Source organism: Zalophus californianus, chromosome X, assembly GCF_009762305.2.
Source record: "Zalophus californianus isolate mZalCal1 chromosome X, mZalCal1.pri.v2, whole genome shotgun sequence".
Classification (NCBI taxonomy): Eukaryota; Metazoa; Chordata; class Mammalia; order Carnivora; family Otariidae; genus Zalophus; species Zalophus californianus.
Genome location: NC_045612.1, coordinates 3,810,812 through 3,836,401, shown reverse-complemented (window position 1 = coordinate 3,836,401; position 25,590 = coordinate 3,810,812). Strand labels below are relative to the sequence as shown.

The following is a 25,590-nucleotide window of genomic DNA, read 5'->3' as shown; positions in this document are numbered from 1 at the left end:
TGATTGATAAAATACATTGGTTTTATTATCTTGGAAATATGTAGACTCTCTTCAGTCTTACTTATTTCTTTGGAGGGAGTGTAGGAGATGAAAATCACTAGGTAGAGCTGAAAGTCAGTGGGGAAATGACTTCAGCAATCAGCTATGAGAGAGTGTCATGGGTTTTTTCTTGATCTTGAGGAGCTGTGACCAGAATTGAGTTTCCCGGCTGGGACAGTAGTCAGAAACACTGATCATGAGGCATTTATGCAATTGGTGTGGTTTATTTTTATATTCCATCATTTCCCAGACAGTTATACACCCTCTTTTCATTCCCTCTTTAGTGAGGGCTCTGATGCTTTTCTGCTCATGCTTGGCCTCCTTATTATCCAAATCTACTGATAGGAAAGGATCTGAGACTCTTACCCACTGAGAAAACAAGCTCTGTTATCAGAATTATCCTTGTCAGGGCATTTAACATTTTTAAAAGGGATCAAAGTTGTATGCCATGGGTCTCTAACTGTTCTGTGAGGAGAAGAAACTAACAGTTATTGACATGCATTAAAATAACTGGAGATTGGAGGGCTGTGTTAGGGAATTCCCTGTATTAGTGAAGTTAGTGGACTATAGGTCGGATTGGGGCAGGTGGTGGGGACAGATGTTGATAGCAAAGGCTCTGAGTGAGCACAGCATCAGAAACGGTGTTCATTGGGAAAACTGGAAAACCTTGAAGAATGAAGAAGGATGGTTGGGAGATGCAACTTTATTAACAGCTTTGAAGAGATATGAGATAGGGCTTAAAGATATTCTAGTTAGGTGTCTGGATCTGCCTAGAGGCCTTGACACAGCCATACCTTCGCTGGCATATTATGATTACTGGGTTTAGGTGGAATGCAGAAGACTTAAAGAAGTCAAGAAAAGGAAAGAACTGGAGGTTGAAAATCATGAAGTTTTTGGCGAGGTGTGTACAGTGCAAATTGAATTGGATGATCTTCAAGGTCTTTTTCAATTTGAAACACTTCTCTGTTTATGATAATTTACAAGCAATTAGTTAGTCTACATCAGCTCCTTCATTAGCACTCAGCATTTTCTCATGAGAGTCTTTTCTATAAAATTAATTATAACTCTGAAAAATCTAATACCCATAGCTAATCATTTTAATGTGACAGTTTTCTATCCTTTCTTTGTTTTTCTAAAAAGGCAAAGTCAATCCAGAAACCTCCAGAGAGCAATCTGATTGGATTCCATCGTTTCATAGCTATGAAGACTTCAAGTGCAAGACACTACAAGTAAGAGGGGGTTTGTTCTTGGCTTACCTCCTATGTTAGAACACGTCCAATAGAAGATAAAGAATAGTGTTTTTCACAGTGTGACTAAGAGACCATGCATCTCAGGATTACCTAGGGAGCTTGGTAAAAGTACAGATTCCTGGGACCCACCTTAAACTGTCTGAATCAGAGTCTCAATTCTGGTAGGGCCAGGAGCCTGCATTTCTAACAGGCTCTCCAGATGCTTCTTATAACTGAGTTTTGGAAACCACTCATCTTGAGTGACAACAAATACGAACAAGTCTTTGTTCGTGGCAAATTAAATAATATCTGGTAGACCCTTCAACATAGATTGTTAGCCTCTAAAAAACAGGCCTTCAAGTCTTACTTTTTCCCCTCAAGGACATGAGGTGTTTATGGTTTCTAGCTCCAAGGAAACTGCTTAGTTTCACTAAGTTCAAAGGCCAAAAGCTAAAGCCTGAATGACCATGGTCTTTTGAGTCAGACAGGGCTATGATTTGTGCCTTTGTCATTTACTTGCTCTGTGTCCTTGAGAGAGTTATTGTCCCTGAGCCTTGATTTCTTTCTCTGTAAAATGGGTATTAAAAAATCTCTTTCACTGAGTTGTGAGAATAAAGTGGATAGGTGTAAAATATCTAACACACTTCCTCGCTCCCTTCTCCATGTCGTTCAGTTTCCCATATTTTCTATTCCTGTGTCTCTCTGTGTTGAGATCTGAGTCATTTCTTCAGCTCTGTTTTCTTTCCAGCTGTGTTCCAGCATGCTATTTAACTGTGTAGTGAGTTTTTATTTTTTGACGATAATATCATTTCTAGAAATTGTGTTTCTTTTTCACATCTGCCTGGTCAGTTCTGAGTCTCTTGTTCCTTCATCGTATTTTCAATACCCGTTGTTATTTATTTAAGCCATTTAAGGAAACTTATTTTATATTTTATCTTCAATAATTCCAGTATGTACTGTTTTTTAATCTGATTCTGCATTTTATTATTTGTACTGCCCCTTGTTCATGATGTTTCATTTCTTCCTGGTGTTATTAATATCTTATTATAAGCTCATGTTATTTGGAGCTTTATCCACATGAATTCCTTGAGCCCTGGTTTTAGAATGATTCTCTAGGGATGATTTCAGTTTCTTTTTACTAGATGCCTGGGGTCAGGAACCCCTTAAACTGAATAATGGGCTTGGGCTGTGGAAGTCTACACAGGTAGTTCGTGAATTCCAGCTCCCAATCTGTGTGAGTGTGGGCCTCTGTTTAGCACTTCTAAGAAGAGACTAGTTTCGGTTTTCCCTCTCTAGCCAGAGCCGAGGCTCAGGCAGGCATGTGCATTCACTGTCTCCCTTTGCTGGATAAGATCTATTTTGCCTGCTAAGAGTGTTACCCTTTGGGAAGCTTGGTTTTATGCAGAAGTCTCTGATTTCACTTCCCACCTTGTGTAAGCCTGGGTTTGCTTTCTCTCCCCCAATCTCTATGCCATCAGTATTGTACAGGTATTTCCAAGGCAAATACAGACTCCAATATCCCCTTTCCTTTTAATTCCCATGTTCTAGTCATTTCCGATACCAGATTGTTTGCTTTACTTTACAATAAGCTTGGTCTTTTTATGAAATAGAAGTTTTTATATACTTTATTCATCATTTTAGGGGTTCTTTACCAGGAGGCATTTGTCTGGATATCAAATCCATTATATAGCAGGAAAGTAATGGAAATATCCATATTTATAAGTAAATGACTAAACTAACCACAAATAAAATGCCCTGCAAAATATTCTTAGCATTTTTGAAATTAATTTTGAATTAAATGTGAAACAACCTACATACGGAAATGAATCTTCCTAGCTTGTGTTGGAGAGTTTTGTATTAATTGGGTATACGTTAAAATTTGTTTGTCTAAGTGACACATCATTTGATAAACAGCTCATGCTTAAGGTTAAGTAGATCCTGTGTAGGAGGCAGAATAATGGAATTTTAATTAAGTCTGTGTCTGCTTTATTGATATTTAAGGACCACAATACATTTTCAGTGTGCTATTATAATTATTTATGCATTTTGAAATAAAGCTATCATTTTATTATTGTTCCACTATTTAATTACATTATTATTCTCTCTTCATTAGTCATTAGATGGCTTTATGATAATACTGAGCACAGACGGAGTGATAATTTTTGTCCCTGGAAACATCACTTGTCTCCTTGGCCATTTACCAGTAAGTTTTTCCAGTTTGGTGGGAAGGATCATTCTGGTTTATTGTTTAGAGGTTCATCATTTGTTTTCAGGAGCATATAACTCATCAGAGAAGATGTTTGCTCAATGTTGTCAAAATGTGCACCTGTTTTATTGTCATCTTCATTGGTTTCAGTTTTAGATCTATAATAACAAAATTCTGATATGAGGTAATGCAGTGCTGTGTGTGTGTGTGTGTGTGTGTGTGTGTGTGTGTGTGTGTGTGTGTGTGTAGTTTCTAAACTGCGCCTGAAGGCAGTCTCCAAAGAAGAATGTGCTTTTTGAAATGGCAGTCTCCTCAGTATCAGTGGATAACCTCCAAGGTGACTGCTTTGCGAGGCAGCCCTCACTGGAATGGATATGTTTGATTTTGTACATTTCTTTAGAGTCCACTATATACTGATTAAACAATGAATGTCATGATTTGTTTGTGCTGGCCCATGGCATCCATTCCCAGATCTGATTTGTTTTTGTTTCTTTATATTGAAGCACAAATTATGATCTCATTTAGAAAAAAATTTTGGAAGTGATGACATAGTTTAGCAGGAGACATCTACCCACGAGTTGCAGTCAGGGTCTGTGGTGTCCAAAAAGGTCACTCAGTCCTGAGCTCTTTGGTGTCACTATGCCTTTCTTCAGAAAAGCTTTCTCTATCTTCATAGGACCATTGGCTTAGAATATGTGATTTCTGAAAAATTTTTTCTGGACCTTCAGGCTGCACATCTAACAAATATGCCACTTAAATATGAAAGTACTACATACCTTCCTATTCCATTAACGCATGTGTGTGAAGAGAAGGTATTTAGAATACACCCTCCTCCACTCCTGAAATCTCTGTCACTTGGCTCGTTTTGTGAATCATATTTGGATTGTTGCTTTCATTGTATATTCCTCATTCCACAGAGTTGACTAAAGAACTTGACAAACCCCGACCCAGAGATCTATAGTACTGAAGTTTGAAACATGTAAATTAATAGAAGTTTTGTTACATTATTCTTCAGTTAACTTAGAAGTGTATTAGAAGCTTATTCAACCAGTTATGCTATTCCAGCTAACATGTTGCATGGCCCGGTTAGAAGCATAGAGAGCTTGTCTACTATTTTCTCTTTATTTACAAATAATACGATACATATCTTTATTTCTCATTCTCTTTCTTTTTTTTAGAAAACAGTTGGCATTTTCAAACTCAGTTTATAATTGTAGGATACCAAAACAGCTGAATAAAATACACATATTAGAGATTTTCATTGAATTGTACTTTAGAGTACTGATATCACAGAAGAAGAATGATCTTATTAAATCTATATTAAAAGAAAGAATGTATGAGTGTGATCCATGGCAGTTTAAGTTTTGTTATAGTGAAGACCAGAAAGCTTCCCAAATTCTTGTATTAGATATTACTTAAACCAAACTGGTCATTGAGTCTGGTGAATTTTTCCTAGTACATGAGGATTTTGCACAGTGATGGTCTTAGTTGTATTATCCTTGTTTCTTTATGTAGTTTGGTTCAAAGTTTTCACTCTCAAGAGAATCTTTTACCTTTCAGCATTTTAGGTAATACACACACATGGACTCATCCGAAGGTAGAGGTGTCTGAGACATGGGGTTGAATGACTAATCTTAAACCATGGACTTGATTACCTGAGATAGGTATATTTAAAAATAAAGCTATGACTGTTAGGTCTGTACATAAACATTAAATGGGAATGAAGTTATATAGCATTGCTGAAAAAGACTATAGCCGAGGCATGATTTCACACTTTTCCTCATTAAATCCTAAGGCTTCTTAATTTGTAACAACACACAATTTTTTCCAGGCTTTGATTAAAAATTTCATTTTATAAATCATTTACTTTATATTAATGTAGAGACAAAAACTATTTCTAGAGTATCTTCCTGGCTCCAGGAATCCACAATTTCATTAAATATCGATACCTCTGTCTCTTGGGCAACTCTAAACTGATAGCATGGTGGATGGAAAGAACTTTGTCGTTGAAGTCAGATAATCTGGAGATTAAAATTTTGTTCAATCACTCACTAGCTACATGAACTTTAGTTTCTCATCTGTAAATGTGGAAAAAAGTACTACTTAGAGAGTGACTGGAGGTGGGCTATTACAAATGTGGGATTAGTGAAGACCTGCCTTATTAGGTGACATTTGAACAGAGGCCAGAGTGGAGTGAGTCCGTGAGTCATGCAGATAACTGGAGCAAGTATGTTCCAGGCAGAAGCAAAAGCAAGTGAGAAGGCACCAAAGCACAAATGTACTTGATGTGGAAAACGTACGGTAGAGGGGCCGTTGTGATTGGAACCCTGTGAGCAAAAGGAAAAATACTAGGAGGTGATGAGGCCAGAGCAGTAACAAAGGTCCACTTTGTTTAGGGCCATTGTAATGACTGTGCCTTTTCCTCTGAGATGGGAGAAAGCCATTGTGGAGGTTGGAGCAGATGAGGGAAATTATCTGAACTTAAGTTTTTTGGGATCACTCTGGCTCTTGTGTTAAGAATAGGCAGTGGGTCATTTGTTTTGTTTCTTAAATCCCACATATGAGCAAAGGAAAAAAAAAGAGACAAACCAGGAAACAGACTCTAACTCTAGAGAACAAACTGATGGTTCCTAGAGGTGAGGTGGGGGTGGGGGGCGAAACAGGTGATGGGGACTAAGGAGTGTACTTGTGATGAGCACCAGGTGTTGTATGGAAGTGGTGAATCACTATATTGTACCTGAAACTAATACAACACTGTATGTTAACTATACTGGAACTAAAAAAAGAAAGGAGTAGGTTACGGGGGCAGGCATGAAAGGTAGAGAGTCCACTTGGAAAGCTATTGCAATAGTCAAGGCAATTAGATGGTGATGGGTTGCATTAAGGTGGACGTGGAAGTCATCAGTGTTCTGTAGGTAAAATAAGTTTTGCGGATGTGGGGGTGTGACAAAAAGATGTGAAGAGTCCAAGGTATGGCATTGTAACACATGCAGTCATGGCTAAAATGATGGCTTATTACCATCATCATGTATTAAATTTATATCTGAAATCTGCCATCGTATTTTCCCAATCATTTATTTTCCTTGACAGTGTTTTCCTTTGGAAAAACTTGCAGTCACTTGTAGTACTAACTTGTAGTTCCGAGAAGCCTGCCCTCCTACTCACTCCACTTCATCACTACCCCCCGACAAAAAAAATTAAAACTGGGAATTTACATGTAGTTGTTCTCTTACAATTCTGAAGCAAATGAAACTTTTCAAACACATATTTCCTTATGGAAAGAGTTTCTCAGCATTGAGTTTGTAAGAAACTTTAGCAGGTTTTGAACCCAAGTATATGGTTAGTTCATGATAACTGTGATGAGTTTTGCTCTGTTCTCCCTGCAAAGCTTACAGTATAGTAGAGAATTACTAGTGATGAGTCTTGTTTGATTCAAAATGCAGTCTGAATTTTGTGCAGAGGCTCTTATCCTTCCCTGTGCCCTATGCAGTTGAACAGTTTTCTAATGCATGTTTAATGTGAATGTCTCTGCCAACAAAAAGATATTTCTTGCCCAGATTATCAGTAAATGTCATAGAGTGGAGTAAATTCCTTTACTTTTTTTTTTTTTTTTTTTGCATGACTGAGGCTTGCCATACTAATATTCGTGGGACAACTAATAGGTATTTGCAAACTTGGCTTTTGAGAAACCTCCTTAACTTTTCACTGGTATTTATCCTTGCTTCATTAAGCTTTGAGTGCCTTGATCCTTTCTGCCTTGTGTAATAAGAAGAGCAAATGCCAAAGATTTACACAAATAACGTGATGTTGATAATGTTTTCAGATCTCTGCCCTTTATCTAACTACAGAGCAGGATCGTTGGAATGATTGTTACATTCACTTTTTTTAGTTGATGGTCAATTATAGGGCATTAATTGTCACTATCACGTTCCTTAAAGAACGTAGTTAATTAATAGGAAACTAATTGCCAGTATTTCCATCCAAGGGAATGTACACTCTCAAAAGACTGCTCACTTTGAATTCTTTTATGTGTCAAGGCTATCCTTTATTCTTCTACTGATGAAAGAACTGGTGAGCCATGGCACTTTGTACCTCTTGTTAGGGTCTTGTTGTATACTTGGCATCATCATTTTGTGTCTTGTCTCATCTGCGTTACTGAACTATGTATTCATTAAAATTAGAATTCATGTCAGGATCATCATTTTTAACCCTTCTAAGTACTTAGTAAAAAAAGAAATTGATAAATTACTTCAAGTAGAATGTCCACAGTGAGGAAACTGGCCCAGTAGCAAGCCAAGTGCTCCTGATACAAATTGGACTTGAGGCAGCCGTGGTGTAGCGGAGGGAGCAATGGACATAGAGTTAGTTGGATGGACTTGGGTATGAATCTTATCTCTGAACTTCTGGCTTCTCATTGATTGGACAAGCCTTAATTTCCTTGTGAATAAAATAGGAGATAATTCTTCCTCTCACAGGGCATTATGTAAACTAGCACAGTGTCTGGCATAGAGCGGTTGTTAATCGTGTGTTAGGCAAATGAATGAATGAGTGGTCTCCACTCACCAAAGGTAACTTGGTTTGGTACCTAAAGTTTATTTTATAACTAAACCAATAAAAGAATTTTTATTGAAAAAGTTAAGTTTAATAAAAAATATATTTCTTTTGGGAAGTAAATTTCTTATTGAGTGACTTTCATTGTCAAAATTTATTGCCTATTAATTTCATAATGTTTTGTTTGCTAAATTAAGGTATTATTTCTGCCCTGAATCAAGTCATGCTTTTTCTTGATTGAGATAGGATCCATCTGCTAATTTAAGCATTGGCTAACTCATAGGCTAGCTTCTACAAATGGGCCATAAAAATATATTTCTGAATTTTGACTGTATATTATTAATATTAATCAGTTAAAAAATGACTTGAATTTTTGGTTCATCACCCAAAACCATTATTCAGCTACAAAGAATACTTTGTTTATTACTTTGTTCCTATCACATTAAAAACTCATTACTTAATGCCTTATATTCAATTTATCCTTGTGTCACCTTATTTCAGCTACATGGTACAGCATTATTCATTCATTTAACCAACATTTATTGAGTGCTCACTTGTGCCAAGCTGTGCTCTAGGTGTTGAGGATGTAACAGTGAATAAGACAGCCAAGGTCTCTGTTCTACTGCAATTTACATTTTACTGAGGGAGACAGATAATCAACAGGTAAACATATACTGTAATGTCAGGTAGTGATGCGTGTGCTATGAAAAAAAGCAGGAAGATGATGTCAGGAAACTGGTGCTGTTTAAAAAACTTTTGAGTAGAGAGTTGAATGAATAAGGGAAAGCGTCATTATAAATATCTGGGAAACAATGTTTCACACTGAATGAAGAGCAAGTTTAAGGGCCCCAAGGTGAGTATTTGCTTGTTGTTTTTGGAGATGAACAAGTACTTTGGCTTTTGCTTTGAATAACTTGGGTAGCTGGTAGAAAATGTTAGGTAGAGGAATAACTTGACCTGACTTATGTTTTAAATGAAACACTGTAACTGCTTTGTGAAGAATGGAGTGGGAGATGGGGTGTGGCAAAAATAGTTGCAGGGAGACCAGTTAAGTCTGTTTGTAGTAATCCAATCTAGAGATAATGGCTTAGCCCATGTGGTGAAAAGTGGACCAATTCTGCCTGTATTTTGACTGTATTACTAACAGAGTTTGCTGATGAACTGGGTTTGGGGTTTAAGAGGAAAAAGACAAGTCAAGGACAAGCACGTGGGTAAATGGTGGTGCCTTTTACTGAAATGCAGAAGACTGAGGGAGGAGCATGTTTTGTGAGGGAAAAGATCCAGGTACAGTGTTTTGAAGATCGTAAAATTGAAATCCTACTAGACATCTAAGTTATCTAGAAGAGTTCAGAGAGAAGTCTGGACCAGAGGTGGGAAGATAGATGGTATTTAATAAGCCAGAGCTGGAAGAGACCACCCAGGGAGGCAGTACAGTAAAAGCAGTCTAATGACTAGGCCCTAGCCACTCCGATGCCAAGTAGTCAGAGAGGGGAGAAAGCTCCAGCAAAGAAAACTGTGAAGGTGTAGCCTTTGAAGCAGAAAGATACCCCATATTTGTATGGCATCCTGGAAGCCAAGTAAGCAAAATGTTTCAAGAAGAAGGAGGGATTCATTCTATCGAATGCTGCGATGTCAGGTAAGATGAGAATTGACCGTTGGGTTTGGCAATGTGGAGGTCACTGGTGACCTTGACAAAAGTGGAGTGGTTAGGGTAAAAATCTAATTAGCGTGGTTTCAAGGGAGAGTGAGAGCTGAAGAAATGAGAGGCAGCAAGTATAGTTCCTTTCAAAGATTTTTTGTTCTGAAGTAGACCAGAGAAGGGCTGGGGGAGAGAGTGTAAGGTCAAAGAAGGTTTTGGATTTGGGGAATTTTGTGTTGTTTTTGTTTTTAAGATGACTGATACTATAGCATCTCTGATCAAGCATTTGCATGCTCTGGGAAAGACCTGGTAGAGAGGGAAAGCTTGACGCTGTGGGGAACAGGGAAATTTCCGGAATGATGTCCTTGACTAGTTGAGAGAGGATGAGAGGCAGTGCACTAGTCTTCGTTGGAAGCTTATTCATTGGAATAGGAGAAAAAGTAGGTTTCTAACCACAGAAACAGATAGGTTGGTACCTTTGATGGCAGGAAGATACTGATGTTTCTTTTACTTTTTCCTTTTAATTGCAATAAGAAATGAGATCCCCAGCTGAATATGAGGAGGATGAAAGGAGGGTTGGAGGTTTGAAGGAGGAAAAGGCAAGTCATGATCACACTGAAGAGCAGACGATTTCCAGACAGATCTGAGTGCCCATTTAAAATAATATATGGTTGTGGGTTTTTCGCCATAGACATGCAGTTGCTTGGGTGAAGGTATAAGGTAGATGAAGAGTTGAAATGAACCAGAGTTGGGATTTTCCCAGGCAGATGTGTCAGAGAGAAAGAGAACATAGCAGTGATTATAATGATCCACCAAGGAATCTGAGCTGGGTAAGGAGGGATGTGACAATTTGCAGGAGATAATGCCCAGTGAAAATGTGATGGGAATGGACTGGAGGTGTCAGTGTGTGGAATAGTTTTTGGGGAGGTGGGGTACTTGTATGAGTGCACTGGAAAGGGACGAGGTAATGGGCATAGAGTGGGGTAATGAACCGGGACTTGTAGAAGTACAGTAAGTAGCCGACGAGAAGCTGACTGCAGGTAAGGAGGTGGAGGAAGTGAGCGGTAGTAGTAGCACGTATAACAAAATGTATTTTCTCTCCTTCTCAAGAATGATATCGTGGGTAAAAAGTTATTAAGTCTTCTGCCTGATCATGAGAGAAACGAAGTCTTTGGAAAGATTGCTCTCAAACTTCCTTTGTCAAACTCAGGTACAGATTGTTTCTTCTCAATGGTAAACTCTTAGATTTTAAGAGACAAGTAACAGTCACTTGGAGGAATAATAAAAATAAAAACATTGGGGCCAGTAAAGCGGCTGATTATATATTAATATAATTTCACAAATTATATTTCCAGTATTAAAAAAATTCTCCTCCATTAAATCTTGTTCTTTCTCATGAACCCTGATAATCTCAGCTTTTGTATAATTGCATTAGTGTTATACAAATAATGTTCTAGCTTGTACTCCACTCTACAGATACAACATAGACAGTATGCAAGTGCTAATGTTTCTGGAGAGAAAATAATATTTTTGTAAAATCTGTTCTAAGTGACAACAGTCCTATGAAATAATCCTGCAGAATATGGTAACATACAATTGTAAACTTGTTTTGTATCTGTTATTTTTTTCCTTAGTGGGAAAACATATTGATTTTTGCTGTCATCTAAAGAGAGGAAATGTTGAATATGATAACAGACCTACTTATGAATATGTGAAATTCATCCTGACAGTCAAAGATATTTCAAGTGGTAAGCAGTTAAGCTTTTAATCTGATCTAGACGAAGTTAATGCATTACCTAGCCCTTCATTGCTAACACAAATGCCCTTCCACTGTTGGTTCTCTCACATTCTCTGATATCCCTATGAGCACAGGTTTTGGTTATAGACATTAATCAGACTTTTAAAAAAGAATGCCATGATAAAAAAAAAAGGTAAAGTAGACAATAAGGGTGCAGACATTAATGGATTACCAACAAAAGGACCAAAGGAAATCTCTGATAAAAAGAAAGAGTAAAGTGATTGTTCCAAAGGATCTCATTGTTTTAAAAATGGACCTGATAATATGAAGCACCTTGCTTGTAATTGTCTCTGATCTTTTTCTCTGAGACAAGAATTCGGGATAGATAGCTTAGACTTACCTGACACTAATCGGAAAATACATGATGTTATATTTAAAATATGTTTAGTTATATTTAATGATCTCAAATCCTCAGTTCCTTGTTCATTAAAGTAGCTTTCATTTCTGCTATTGCAGTTATGAATGGATAGAAGGTTTGTGCCAGTAGACACTGCTACTAAATCGGTACCCCAAAATCCTTGGGCCTCTAGCTTTTTTGTTCAAGCTCTTTGAATTTGAGCAGAGTGCAGTGAGACTGTGAAACAGCAGTGAGACTGTGCAGGGCAAGGAAAGGGGATTTTGGGACATGATGAGCACTTGAAACATAAAGATATAATTGCTGTCCAGCACAATGAAGCAGCTTACTTATGCAAGTTGTAATTACTGTTTATCGCTCTGAGGAAGGTGGAAAAGAGAGGGAAATAGGGGAAACTCCTTTGAAAAATGGAATCCTTTTTACAGGAGTACCTAACATATGTTATAAAATTCTAATCCTTATTGCATTCCTTCTGTTCTTAAAAAGTATATTAGATATTCAGTTTAAAACATAGTGAAATTTGCAAGGTAGGGTCACATGGTAACATGGTGGATTGAGCTAATAAGAATGACTCTTTCCTTCTATAAAAACCAGGAAGCGATTCTTAAAACATAACAAAAGCAGTTTGATGCATAGCCAAGCTTAAAGAAAAGGGACGTCCATGGGTGCCAGAAATTAAAGGATTAAGTACAAGACTCTCATGGTAATAGGAGGCCTAGGTGGTGTCCTAAGTGGGCTACATAAATCATATGTGGGCTCCATTGGCTGGGGTCTGGAGTTCTAATAGTCATTCAAGGACCAACACATAAAACCTAGAGACTTCAAATGATCGGTAAAATTCTGTCCCCTGGCCTAGGGGAAGAAGAAGTTTGCCATCTCCCTCAGAATTTGAATGGAAAAAAAATGTGTCATTTACAAGAAATCAAAACCCAAATCTGTGTTGTGTGGATACAGGGTCCAAATTTACAAATTTTAAGGTTTCAGGAACTATAGGCTGAGAAATGACATGAACACTGATTTGGGGCCATTAAAACATCTAGGGCTTGAACCAGAGGTAAATGGCCCAACAAATATGTAAAAAGATGCTTAAACTCACTAGTAAGCAAAGAATGAAAAATTTAAAAACCAGTGAGATAGCACTGTACACCCATCAGCATGACAGCAATCAGGCAGTGTGAATAATAAGCACATATTGGCGAGGGGGTGAGAACTAATACAGTGTTGAGAGGAATGTAAACTCATGAAACATTCCTGAAACACAGAGTGAACTTAAATTATGTTAATTATCCTGTGACTCAGCAATCCCATCACTGGGTGAAAATATACCAGAGGCGAACTTACAGAGAGATCTGTGTCTAAGGGGACATGTACTATGTACGTCATAGTGTTGTTTGTGGTAGGAGGGAGTTGGAGACAGCCTAGGTATGCATTGTTAGGGAAATGGACAAGTAAAATGTGGGAAATATACGATATGGAAAACTTTGAAAGCAGTGACCTCTAGGTATACACACTACAACATGGTTAAATCTTAAAACCATATTGTTGACTGTAAAACATAAGAAACAGAATGAAATCTATACTGCAATGCCACCTTTGTAAATGGTAAACACATAGACATAAAACCAGACTACATATTTTACAAGTTTATATATTAAAGGTGGTAGATGGCAAAGGGTGTCTGTGGGTGGAGAAGAGGCAGAAAGAAAAACAAGAGTGAGGACTTAATCTATGTTCATTATATGCCATGGACTAAGTGTAATTAACTCAGTTCTTTGCCACTGAGGTCTAAAAATATAGCGAGCGAGTGAGTAAATGAGTGAGTAAATAAACAATGAAAATTAGCTCACACAATGGTTGTCTGATATGTTTGTCATGTGTCTTGGAGATTAAGGGTCAGATACTTTTAAAAAACTTACTTGACTATGTACACACACAAATTACACACGTATTTAATACCCGTGTGGGCTACATAAAAGACAAGAGCTAACTTTATCTTTTAGAGACTACAACATCCATCCACAGAGTAAGAACACAAGGCTGAATATCACCCTGAAGTCACAACAGTTATTTCTCAGTAATGACTTCTTCACATTTTGGTGGAGACCTGGGTGAGGAGGGTAGCTGGTACAGCAGGATGGCAGGAAAAATCTGTGGCTCAGAATTCTGAAAATTGTCAGTGGACTAACAGCCCACTGACGTGGCAGATGTTCATCTTGTATAGCCGGCCTGCTTTTCTATTTGACTGTCACATGTGTGTCTCTGTCTCCCTTAGAGCCTTTGGTGCTCTTCAGCAGCTTCTTCCCAAGCCACTCCTATGCTGAATCGTCTCCTACATACCTTCCTCTGGAGGATCGATTTTATCTGGTGGGGTCCATTTGTCTCCTCAGGGCTCAGACCCTACGGGTGAGTATGTTGTGTGTGCGTCTTCCCTACTGTGGCATTGTGGGCTTCCTATGAAAGGCCATGTGCCCTTTGGTCCCTCGGCTACTGGACAGCATTGCTGAGGAGCCCGATGTGTGCAAGGGGTTGTGCTAAGCAAGATGTGTGAATGAGGAAAGATCAGCCCCTGTGCTTCAGAAGGTGAGCATGTCAGTGGAGAGTTCAACACACCCAAAAGAGATGTACAGTTATTTACAAGTGGTTTTGTTGTGATATGAAAGAGGTGTACGGGGGCTGGGGGTGGGATATATTAAGAGAAGTGACCATTTGGGGAGGTGGATAAAGGAAGGTTTCTGTCACGAGGTGAGTTTTGAGGCAGCTCTCCCCAGTGCCTACCACCACTGTTCACCTAGTATTCTACTAATATAGCACTCCCAGGTTCTATCTCTAAAAAGAAAAATCAGACTTTAGAATTCATTGGGTAGATTCAAGTTCAATGAATTTATTCACCAAGTAACGTACTAAGTAAGAACCTATGATGTGCCAGGTGCTCTGCTAGGTTCTGGAGTAATATTAGGGGAAATAAACAATAGACAATATTGAAAAGTGCCACGGGGATGATAAAACAATCATATACTAATGACTGGTGTGAATAGGAAGTTCAGACAGAGTGGTCATGGAAGGTCTTTCTCTGCTGACCTCTCTTTTGAACCGAGACCCGCAATGATGATGTCAACCCAGCAAAAAAGGAAGGCAATCTCGCTAGAGGGCTCAGCAGCTGTAAAAGTCCTGAGGTAGTAATGAGCTTGGAGAGTTCCAAGGAACAAATACCGTTATGTGACTAGAAGAAGGGGAAAGAGGGAAGGAGTAGTAGAAAATAAGAGGTAGACAGAGGCCAGGTTCTGGAGTACTTTGAGAACCATGATCATGAGTTTGAGTTTTACTCAAGTGGAGTGGAAAGCAGGATGACATGATCTGATTTCATTGTTGTTGTTTTTAAAAGATTAGGCTGGCTGCTGGGTGGGAAATGGAATCTGGGGGAAAAAGAGTGGAGGCAAGAGGGGTGCTAGCAGGGCTGATGGGGCCCTGGCTAGGACTAGAGTGATGGAGATAGAGGTACAACAATTTGGGTTATCACTGGGAAGACGGGGCACAAAGTCCTTGCTGATGTGATGAAAGTGGGTGGGAGAAGAGAGAAAAACGACTCCTAGCTTTTAGGCCTGAGCAGCTGTGAATGGAAGTGCCACTAACTGACTTGAGCCAGACAGGGACACTATGGATCAGGCAATGTGGGAGTGGGGGGGGGCGCGAATCAAGAGCCATGTTAACATTATGATAAATTGTGACATACAACACATCCAACTGCCTTGCGAGAAAGGCCTCTGGATCCAGACCAGTTGCAGGACCTCATCCAAGTCACTTATGTCTTGTAGCTTCAGTTTCTTTTTGTATAAATGCTGAGACTAGAACCTCCTTTTAGGGTTGTTGTGAAGAGTGAATAAGATAGCACCTCATGCATGGTAAGCACTTGGGAAAGAGGCGGCAGAGAGGAAAAGTAAACAATCATCATTCTCATTATTATTGTGATCATTAGGATCCAGAGAGGGCAAAAGACCTGCTTTACTTTTCCTCTCTGGTTTAGAATGCCGACTTTAACTGACTACATTTCGGAAACTGTGAAGGACCCCTTTACATTCAGTTGTAGAGCAGTGATGTACGTCATCATTTTTCCAGATTTAAGACCGTGAGAAAAGTGGCAGAGAGAAAAGCAATTGAAGGAAATTGCTTGGTCTGATTGCCCCGATCATTATGCCTCTCTGGCAGCTCTCTGGGATTTGAGCTCTCATATTTGCCACGAGAAGGCAGACATCCCATTTTGGGGGTCCTCCGAAAGCTACTCCCTCCTCCAAGAAAAAAAAACCTCATTTGGCACACTTCTCTCCCCCTCATCCCCCTCATGGCACAAGGATCCCTATTTGTGATCTATTGCAGTTTTCCTCTGGGTTTCTAGGATATTTGTTCCATATTAGTGGTCATTTTGGAGAACAAATCTTGTGAGAACAGAGGGCTTTTTTTTTTTTTTAAAGATTTTATTTACTTATCTGACAGAGAGAGAAAGAGCACAAGCAGGGGGCGCAGCAGGCAGAGGGAGGGAGAGAAGCAGACTCCCCGCTGAGCAGGGACCCCGATGCGGGGCTCGATCCCAGGACCCCTGGCATCATGACCTGAGCCAAAGACGGACGCTTAACGACTGAGCTACCCAGGCGCCCCTACTGTCCTAACAGAGGGCTTTTTGAAGGAAGATTTTTTTTTTCACAGTGTGACTGGAGCACAGTGGACAGAGCAGGGAACTCAGAGTACAACTGGGAGATGGATCTACTTTGATCTTGAATCTACTAGCTGTGCATCTTGGGCCAGATCATTACATGTCTATAATCCTCACTGTTCACATCTGTAAAATCAAGTGCCTTTCCCACATTGCTCTGCAGATTAGCTGTGATACTGGATATGAGATTGCTTCCAAATTTACTACATGCTATACAAATGTGTTGGGTATTTTTACTATATAAGTACATTTTAAGTATCTAAAATGCCAGTTTTTCTGCAGGAAGTTTTCACTGTAAAGAAACCTGGGGAAGAGGTTCTGCTGATACAAGACTCAGATGATGAGGAGCGTGTATCTCCTGAACGCAGGTGAGAGGCTCATGCTGAAGTAAATGATGGAGACCTAGGGCACACTTTCACTAAAAAAACGGAAACGAGAGAAATAATATCTACACATATTTTCCCTTTAAAATGAAAAAACAGACAATTGAATCCAGAAGAGCAGTCTACTAGGCTGAATTCCTTTGCCCAGCTAATAAAAATCTTACTTCTCCAGGTAAATATAAATACAAATGATTGGCTTTTTATTTTTTTAAAAAAGCACTTTCAATTTAAGACAATGCATTTAAAAGTAGTACGTGATTACTTCTTTTTCTTGAAATACTTTTAAGTGGTAGAACAGCAAGTAGGCATTGTGGCAAACTATTAGGTGTCCCCCTTTTTGTGAATATAATCTGTTTCTTAACATTTGTTAACCAAGTTTCAGAAAATGGACGCAGTGTTCCATGGTTCTTGAGAGAAAAGAAACATAAAAATGCATTCCTAACCCACAGGAAAATGCCAGTTGACCAGATATCACTAAAACCCCTTCTTACACTATTTAACAATCCACCAAGGATTTCTGCAAAACAGAAATTGTTTGTGATACTACCTAGTTATTTAATACTTGATAAACTCATTGGTGGGTATGTCTGTATGTAGAAAACCATAATACTTGACACTGTGCAGTGTAGAGTATCGAGTGTGGATTACATTTTCTTCTGCATCACAGTGTATATGTACATGTAAATAAATAGCAAAATAATATATTAAAGATGTGCACCACATGCCAATAATACTTAGCAAAATAAAATAAACAAGATAACTTCTCAAGAGGTTTCTTATGATTAAAGACATGTTTGTGTGAGGTCTGGTGGTGAGAGGAGGGAGCTGGAGGCTGTGGTCACTGTTGCTATTTGGTGGTGGGGGGTGGTAAGGAAGAAAGAGCTGGTGAAGAAATGAATTAAACAGGAAATGTCTGATGTTCATCTGTGTCTGGATCTATGCAATGGGGGGAGCATCTTCCCTTCCTGGCAGGAGAGTTCAGAGGTGTTTGGCTGTGAACCTTTGTCTGAAGCTACACACAGGGCAATGGGATGGAAAGCAGAGCTCCCTCCCCATGGCAGTCTGTTTGCATTCCATGGGCTTGGTGTCCTACAACTCTCGCTAACATGAGACTGCATTTGTAACTGTGTGAATGTGACAAGTCTGCTCATGCCAGGATCACACTCACTTGCACCAGCGAAACTTTATTTTTTTTTTCGGAATCTCCAATTTCTTGTGAATATTCAGCATTGTATTTGTAGTTTGTAGGTGTTGGGGACAGGACGAGTGCATGGCTAAGCTTAAGGCCAAGCACATTCAACTCTCTCCATGTGCGTTATCACTCCTGGTTTTTCTTGTAGTGCATGTGCTTATTTAGGATTTTTAAACGTGACCATTTCCTTCATTAGTTTCTCTACTTTATTAGAAGACCTTTTACTGAATAATCTGGGGAAAAGGATGTTTATAAAACATAACATGTTTAAACAACATGAGGGGCGCCTGTGTGGCTTAGTTGTTAAGCGTCTGCCTTTGGCTCGGGTCGTGGTCCCAGGGTCCTGGGATCGAGCCCCGCATCGGGCTCCCTGCTCCGCGGGAAGCCTGCTTCTCCGCCTCCCACCCCCCCTGCTTGTGTTCCCTCTCTCGCTGTGTCTCTCTCTGTCAAATAAATAAAATCTTTAAAAACCAAAAACCAAAAACCAAAAACACATGTTTAAACAACATGAACTCAAGACCCTCTCCTATCAGGAGAATATCTGAGATACAATAGCAGCGAACCACATGGGTAATGAATTTGTTATCCATCAAAAGATCATTGTAGCAAATATTGGATAGTGAGAGTTCAGAGAGTGAGGAAACCTGTGTTTTACTTTTAAGTAGAGTTTAATTGGATGAAAAATATTCTGTTGCAGAAGCAAGCCAGCTACTGCATCTATGCCACTGATCTACATAGAATATAAAAGAAGTGTTTTCTTAAGGCTTAAGACCGCTTCTTATATTGTAAGAAATTATCACTCCAGTGTAGATGAATGCACTATAGTTTTGTATGTTCTGTACTTCCATAAAATGTTACTAAAGTTTCTTCAAAAATTATGCGATGGATTATTTATCATGTAGACAGTAAGATGGAAAAATGACAGTGAGGACAGAGCTGATGGATCTGATGAAGAAATTCTGTTTTCATATCCCTCCCCTCCTCCAACACCATGGTCTCTGCTCTGCTCTGCTCTCAGCCACCTCAGCTCTCACATGATGGGTTGTTGGTAGACCTGGCTCGTCCACTGTATTGAGGTCTGTAAGGGAGGACCTGTCAGCCTTGTCCCTGTCTGGCACAGAGCCTCACACTGAGTAAGCAGAAAACAAACATCTACTCAGGGACCGACTGATTGATTGAGCCTATATCAAAATCGTAATCCGTTCCATGCCATGAGACCTCTCAAACATAATGCAGTATTGTTATAAATCGGTGCAAACTAGTATTGCCTTATTTTTGTCATAGACTCGTGCCTTGTCCTCAGGATATTTTTAAATAATAAGAAGGAGAAGAGATTGCGGCATGTCAGGGTCATAGTTTGCAGTCGTTGGTAATCTGGCTCCCATTTTATAGACGGAGGGATGGTTAGAAAAGTAATCAGGCACAGAAGTCATAGGGACCCTAGGGACCAAAGTTCTTCCGGAAGTTTTCTTGGTAATTCTACACGTTCTTTGAAAAGTAAGACGCATTTTGCTAAGAGGCTTGAAAGCTTTGTCTGTGCTTACGAAAGAAACACAAAGAGGGGAATTTGAGATGTTTAGAAGAAAGGATCTGATTCCATAGAGGATATCTTGTCCTTGCATGTTTCAGATTTGAGGCTAAAGAACTTTTCATTTCAGGAGAGGGACTCAAGGGTTGGGTCATTTTCCATTAAAGCTACAGATGCACTGGAGTGGAAGGTCTTGTTTGCTTGGACCACTGAAGATAGAAAGAAGTAAGGGGTACTTGAAAGTCAGTGAATACTGTGTAGCCCTCTCCTATGTGTCTCCTGCTAGAGTCGGAGGATATACCTAGCTACTCGTTCAGTTGGGCCAGTGGTACGTAGAGGTAAGGCCCAAATTCCCACTGTAGCGTCATCTCAGTACAGATGCATTCTGTACTTTATCCTTCACGTTAGGATTTCATGCTCCTTAACTTAGTTATAAACAAATCTATAAAGTAGATTTTAGACCTGTTGGAATATAGTCCACAGAGGATATGTGATTTGCCCAAACTCACACAGTTGGTTCCACAGTAGAGCTGGAATTGGGACCCAGATTTTCCTGGGCTTATTCCTGTCAGGACATGAATTTCAGGAGCTGTGGCTAGTATGGGATTCCAAGGAGAAAACTCAAGGAGTCTTTAGGAAGTCCTTGTTTGGGGATGTTATTGAGAGAAATTTTTTTTTTCCTTTAATTTCACCTTAAATGTAGAGGAGAGAACAATTAATAGAGAGGAGACTGTGATGACTAACCCTAACACTGTTGATGAAGACAGCATCTTCTCATCCTCAGGTAGAGTAAAGAACACAGGAAAATCAAATGGCAAGCGTTTCCAAGGGTTCTAGTAGCTCTTACATTTGCTTGCAGTCTTCAAAAACTGCTACAGTGCTGGAATTGGTCTCTGGGGAGACTCCACCTGTCAGCAGCTGCACCAAAAAGAATGTTCCTGCCTAATTCCCCTTTCACCTTGTGTCGGTGAGGAGTTATGTTGTACAAAGGTGGGAAGAGAATTTTATAAAGATGTATGATGATTCTAATTAGCACACTTTTTTTAAAAGATTTTTATTTATTTATTTGAGAGAGAGAGAATGAGAGAGAGAGAGCACAAGAGGGAAGAGGGTCAGAGGGAGAAGCAGACTCCCCGCTGAGCAGGGAGCCCGATGTGGGACTCGATCCCAGGACTCCAGGATCATGACCTGAGCCGAAGGCAGTCGCTTAACCAACTGAGCCACCCAGGCGCCCTAATTAGCACACTTTTGTTGTTTGGAGCCTTGGTACTATTCTATTCTGACTTCATTCCTCCTGTCTGCCCCATCTTGAGCACGGGAAGGGCCTTGCGTACCACTGTATCACAGGCTGTTCGATTGGGTGTCTCTACCACTAAGGAGGTAGCTTGCCAGTCTCATCATTCTTTTCCCACTGAAACTTATTCATACCACAAATATTTAGCACCTACTCTGTGGGAAGTTCTGTTTTAGGCTCTGAGGACACAGCAGTGAACAAAAATCCTTAACTGCTAGAGCTTACATTCTAGGGGAAGAGAAAGATAATACATCAATCAATAGAACAGAGTAGGTTAGATGGCGAGGAGGGCCAAGGGAAAATGTTAAGCAATGAAGAGGGATAGGGAAGGTTGTCGGGGGAGGTTACATTTGATTTAGGTTTTGCCATATGCAGTCGACATTTTTATCAGTTAAGAGATGGTGCCATGTTGGCAGTTCCCAATAGTGTCATGTAATAAGTAGGGTGGCCAGCTCGGCTCTCCACAAGACACCTTGTCACAACCTCTTGAAGCCTCAGTCAAGGCTCCCTGCTCTCCCTGTGCAAGTTACGTGGCTAATTTTACTCCACACTGCCTGCCGTCATCTTTGGCAAATAGTGTGAAGGTCTTGTGGCGTAGTACTACTTTTCTTTTCTTTTTTTTTTTTTAAAGATTTTATTTATTTATTTGAGAGGGAGAGGATGAGAGAGAGCACGAGAGGGAAGAGGGTCAGAGGGAGAAGCAGACTCCCCGCCGAGCAGGGAGCCCGATGTGGGACTCGATCCCGGGACTCCAGGATCATGACCTGAGCCGAAGGCAGTCGCTCAGCCAACTGAGCCACCCAGGCGCCCAGTACTACTTTAAAAAACCCATAGGATTGGGATTTTTAAACTACAGTATTTGGGTTTTATTTCTCAGCTTGTGTGATCTTGGAGAAGCTTCCTTGAGTCTCAGGTTCTTTATCTATAAAAAGTAAGGATAATTATTGCAGAATGTGCATCATAATCAAATAAGGAAATGAGATCTATCTTCTTTGATAAGTAAATGAGATCTATATGCTTTGTAAAATACTATACAAAACCAAGATGACTCCTGGTGCTAACAGATAAGGTTTCCATTTAATTTGTCCCGTTGGTATGTACAGGACCTAGTTCTTGAGCAGGGCAGCCATTAAAAAAAATGAAGAAGAAGAAGAAGAGAGAAGGGAGAGCAGGCTCAGGGTTCTGGGTTTTATGTTTCATTGTCTTTATATGACCCCTAGCCCACCCGTATCCCATCTTTAGCTACATGACAAATCATTTTGATCATCTCAAAGCATAAAGTCATTAGACTGTCTTATTAGATTTGCAAATGATAAGAGCAATTTCATTGTTAATATTTTTTGAAAAACTCAGAGTAAGGGTTTGTACTCAAAACTCATTGAAACAACTCTGAAATCACTGAGGGCTTAGACAGTAATGAAAAGAAGTCTAATAAATAACAAAGTTTAGAAAAACCGGGAACAAATTATCTGAGCATTAGCCTATTTCAGGAAAAGTAGTTTTGGGTAAATACACTGGCAGCTGCTTGTTCTGCTCAGACAGTTAACAATGTAATATTTTCTCTCCTCATGGTGTTCATTTGTCATCCTGTAATGAAGATGTCAAGCTGAGTATTAGGATCTGAGGAAGGGACCGGATCTGGCTCTCTTTCAACCTAACGCTTTTTGCTCTACCTTTTTGTATCCCAGAATATTCTTTTTGCTTTAGCTCTGTTAAACTTTTTTTGTTAACTTTTGAACTTTTATTTGAAACACTCTTTTACAAGTCTTTTTGTGGACATATATTTTCATTTTTAAATTGTTAAACTATTTATTAAATTAAAAAGTGAAATTGATTTGTTTTTTCTTGGTGTACAGTTCTATGGTTTTAACACAGGCATAGATTTGTGTAACTATGACCACAATCAAGATAAAGAACAGTTCCACCACCCCCCCAAAATTTCCTTGTACTGTCCATTTATAGTCACCCCTACTTGACCTCACCCTGAACCCCTGTCAGCCGCTCATTTATTCTGCATCCCAATAGTTTTGTCTTTTTGAGAATGTTCTATAAACAGTCATACGGTATGCAGTCTTTAGAGATGGGCGTTTTTCCCCTCGGCATAATTCCTTTGCTGTTGCATGCATCAATAACTTTTTATTGCTGAGTTGCATTTCACTGTATGGATGTACCATATTCATTCACCTGTTGAAGGACATCTGGGTTGTTGCCATTTTGGGGCAATTATTAGTAAAGGTGCTGTAAACATTTGTATACAAGTTTTTGGTGGACGTAAGTTTTCATTTAATTTCTCTAGGGTATTGAATTATGGCATTAATTCACATTCCCCTAATGACTAAAGATGTTGAGCATCTTTTTTTTTAATTTTATTTTATTATGTTATGTTAGTCACCATACATTACATCATTAGTTTTTGATGTAGTGTTCCATGATTCATTGTTTGTGCATAACACCCAGTGCTCCACACAGAACGTGCCCTCTTTAATACCCATCACCAGGCTAACCCGTCCCCCCACCCCCTCCCCTCCAAAACCCTCAGTTTGTTTCTCAGAGTCCATAGTCTCTCTCTCATGGTTCGTCTCCCCCTCCGATTCCCCCCCGTTCATTTTTCCCTTCCTACTATCTTCTCTCTCTCTCTCTCTTTTTTTAAACATATAATGTATTACTTGTTTCAGAGGTACAAGTCTGTGATTCAGCAGTCTTACACAATTCACAGTGCTCACCATAGCACATACCCTCCCCAATGTCTGTCACCCAGCCACCCCATCCCTCCCACCACCCACCACTCCAGCAACCCTCAGTTTGTTTCCTGAAATTAAGAATTCCTCATATCAGTGAGATCATATGATACTTGTTTTTCTCTGATTGACTTATTTCGCTTAGCATAATACTCTCTAGTTCCATCCATGTCATTGCAAATGGCAAGATTTCGGGGTTTTTTGATGGCTGTATAATATTCCGTTGTGTATATATACCACATCTTCTTTATCCACTCATCTGTTGATGGACATCTTGGCTCTTTCCATAGTTTGGCTATTGTGGACATTGCTGCTATAAACATTGGGGTGCATGTACCCCTTCGGATCACTACATTTGTATCTTTGGGGTAAATACCCAGTTGTGCAGTTGCTGGGTCGTAGGGTAGCTCTATTTTCAACTTTTTGAGGAACCTCCATACTGTTTTCCAGAGTGGCTGCACCAGCTTGCCTTCCCACCAACAGTGTAGGTGGGTTGCCCTTTCTCCGCATCCCCGCCAGCATCTGTCGTTTCCTGAGCATCTTTTTATCATTTGAATATTCAGATGCTTTGCCAACTTTTAAAACTATGTTGCTTACTTTCTTACTATTGAGTTTTGAAAATATTTGTATATTCTACATACAAGTCCTTTGTCAGATATTTGATGTGTAATTACTTTCTCTAGTTTGTAGCTTCTTTTTTTATTCTCTTAACAGTGTCTTTTGCAGAACAGAAGTTTTTAATTTTAAAGAAAGATAGTTTTGCCATTTTTTTTCTTTGATAGATTGTGCTTTTGGTGCTTTGTCTGAGAATTTATTGCCAAACCAAAGATCACAGATTTTATAGTTTTATAGTTCTGGGTTTAAAGTTTGTATCTATGATCCATTTTGAGTTAATATTTTTATAAGGTGTGAGGTTTAGGTTTAGGTTGAAGTTCATATTTTTTGGCACATGGATGTCCAGTTGTTCCAAACCCATCTGTTAAAATATGATCTTGTCCCTCTCTTGCTCAAAAGCTCTCAGTGGTTTCCCCTTGCTCTTAGAATGAAATCAGAAAGCGCTTTGTACGATTTGTAAGGCACACCACTGTCATGCTTACCTATTCCTCAAACGTCATTTTGTGGCACACTCCCTCCTATCTGTCGTACTGCATCCGCACTCTGAATTCTCACAGCTCTTTTCGAACACAGAGCCTTTGCACATGCTTATGTCCTCAACCTGGAATATTCTTCCATTGTGTTGTCCCATGGTTGGCTCCTACTGGTCCTCTAGATCCACTTTTGGTTCTCTCCCATGGCATCCTGCTCTTTTACCTTTGTCATGCTTTTTGCAGTTCATAAATTTATAGTTATCTTCAACTCTGTTTTTTTCTGTGTAAAAATATTGTCTGCATTTCCTTTTTTTGAAGTGCTATGTCAAGGGAATAATTTTGACTAAACAATGATGAACTTTAATTCATAAAACAGTTTTCAAATCGTTTCAACCTGGAAGAAATATTTGATAATAGATCTAAATATAAAAATAATGAAGTATGCAAGTAAATACAGGAGCAGATGAATTATAAAAACACGTCTCAACTGTCAGTTCCAGTCCTTCAAAGACTGTTCTCTTGGAGTAGGAGATACATCCAATAGAACCCTGTGCTGTACTGCAAAGCTTGGTGTAACAGGCTTATTAGTAAGTGGGAACAGAGCAAACTCTCTTTATGTCTTCCCACACAGTGCTGGTCTTAGTAGAGACTCTTGTCCGATTTATGACTTTCTCCTGGAATGAATTTTCTACAAACATACGACGGAGAACTGTGTAGCTTTGACATTCAGTCTGCCTGTGAATGTTAGCACTGAGGCTGAGGTCTAGGCATGTTCCAGTGACTCACTAACCAACACTCTATGTCACCTTTTCTATGTTTGAAAACAGGGCAGACTGCCGAACACT

At 39.4% G+C, this 25,590-nt stretch overlaps 1 protein-coding gene across 2 annotated transcripts in view; it reads left to right on the top strand.

Annotated features, from left to right (window-relative positions):
- Positions 1–25,590, top strand: part of PASD1 (PAS domain containing repressor 1) — a 190,513-nt gene that overhangs the window by 138,573 nt on the left and 26,350 nt on the right. For both annotated transcript variants that reach the window (XM_027608410.1, XM_027608411.1), the window contains 6 exons: positions 1,180–1,268; positions 3,382–3,471; positions 10,775–10,874; positions 11,299–11,412; positions 14,090–14,220; positions 16,805–16,890. In XM_027608410.1, coding sequence (XP_027464211.1) covers positions 1,180–1,268; positions 3,382–3,471; positions 10,775–10,874; positions 11,299–11,412; positions 14,090–14,220; positions 16,805–16,890 — 610 coding nt within the window. The remainder of the gene's footprint in view (positions 1–1,179; positions 1,269–3,381; positions 3,472–10,774; positions 10,875–11,298; positions 11,413–14,089; positions 14,221–16,804; positions 16,891–25,590) is intronic.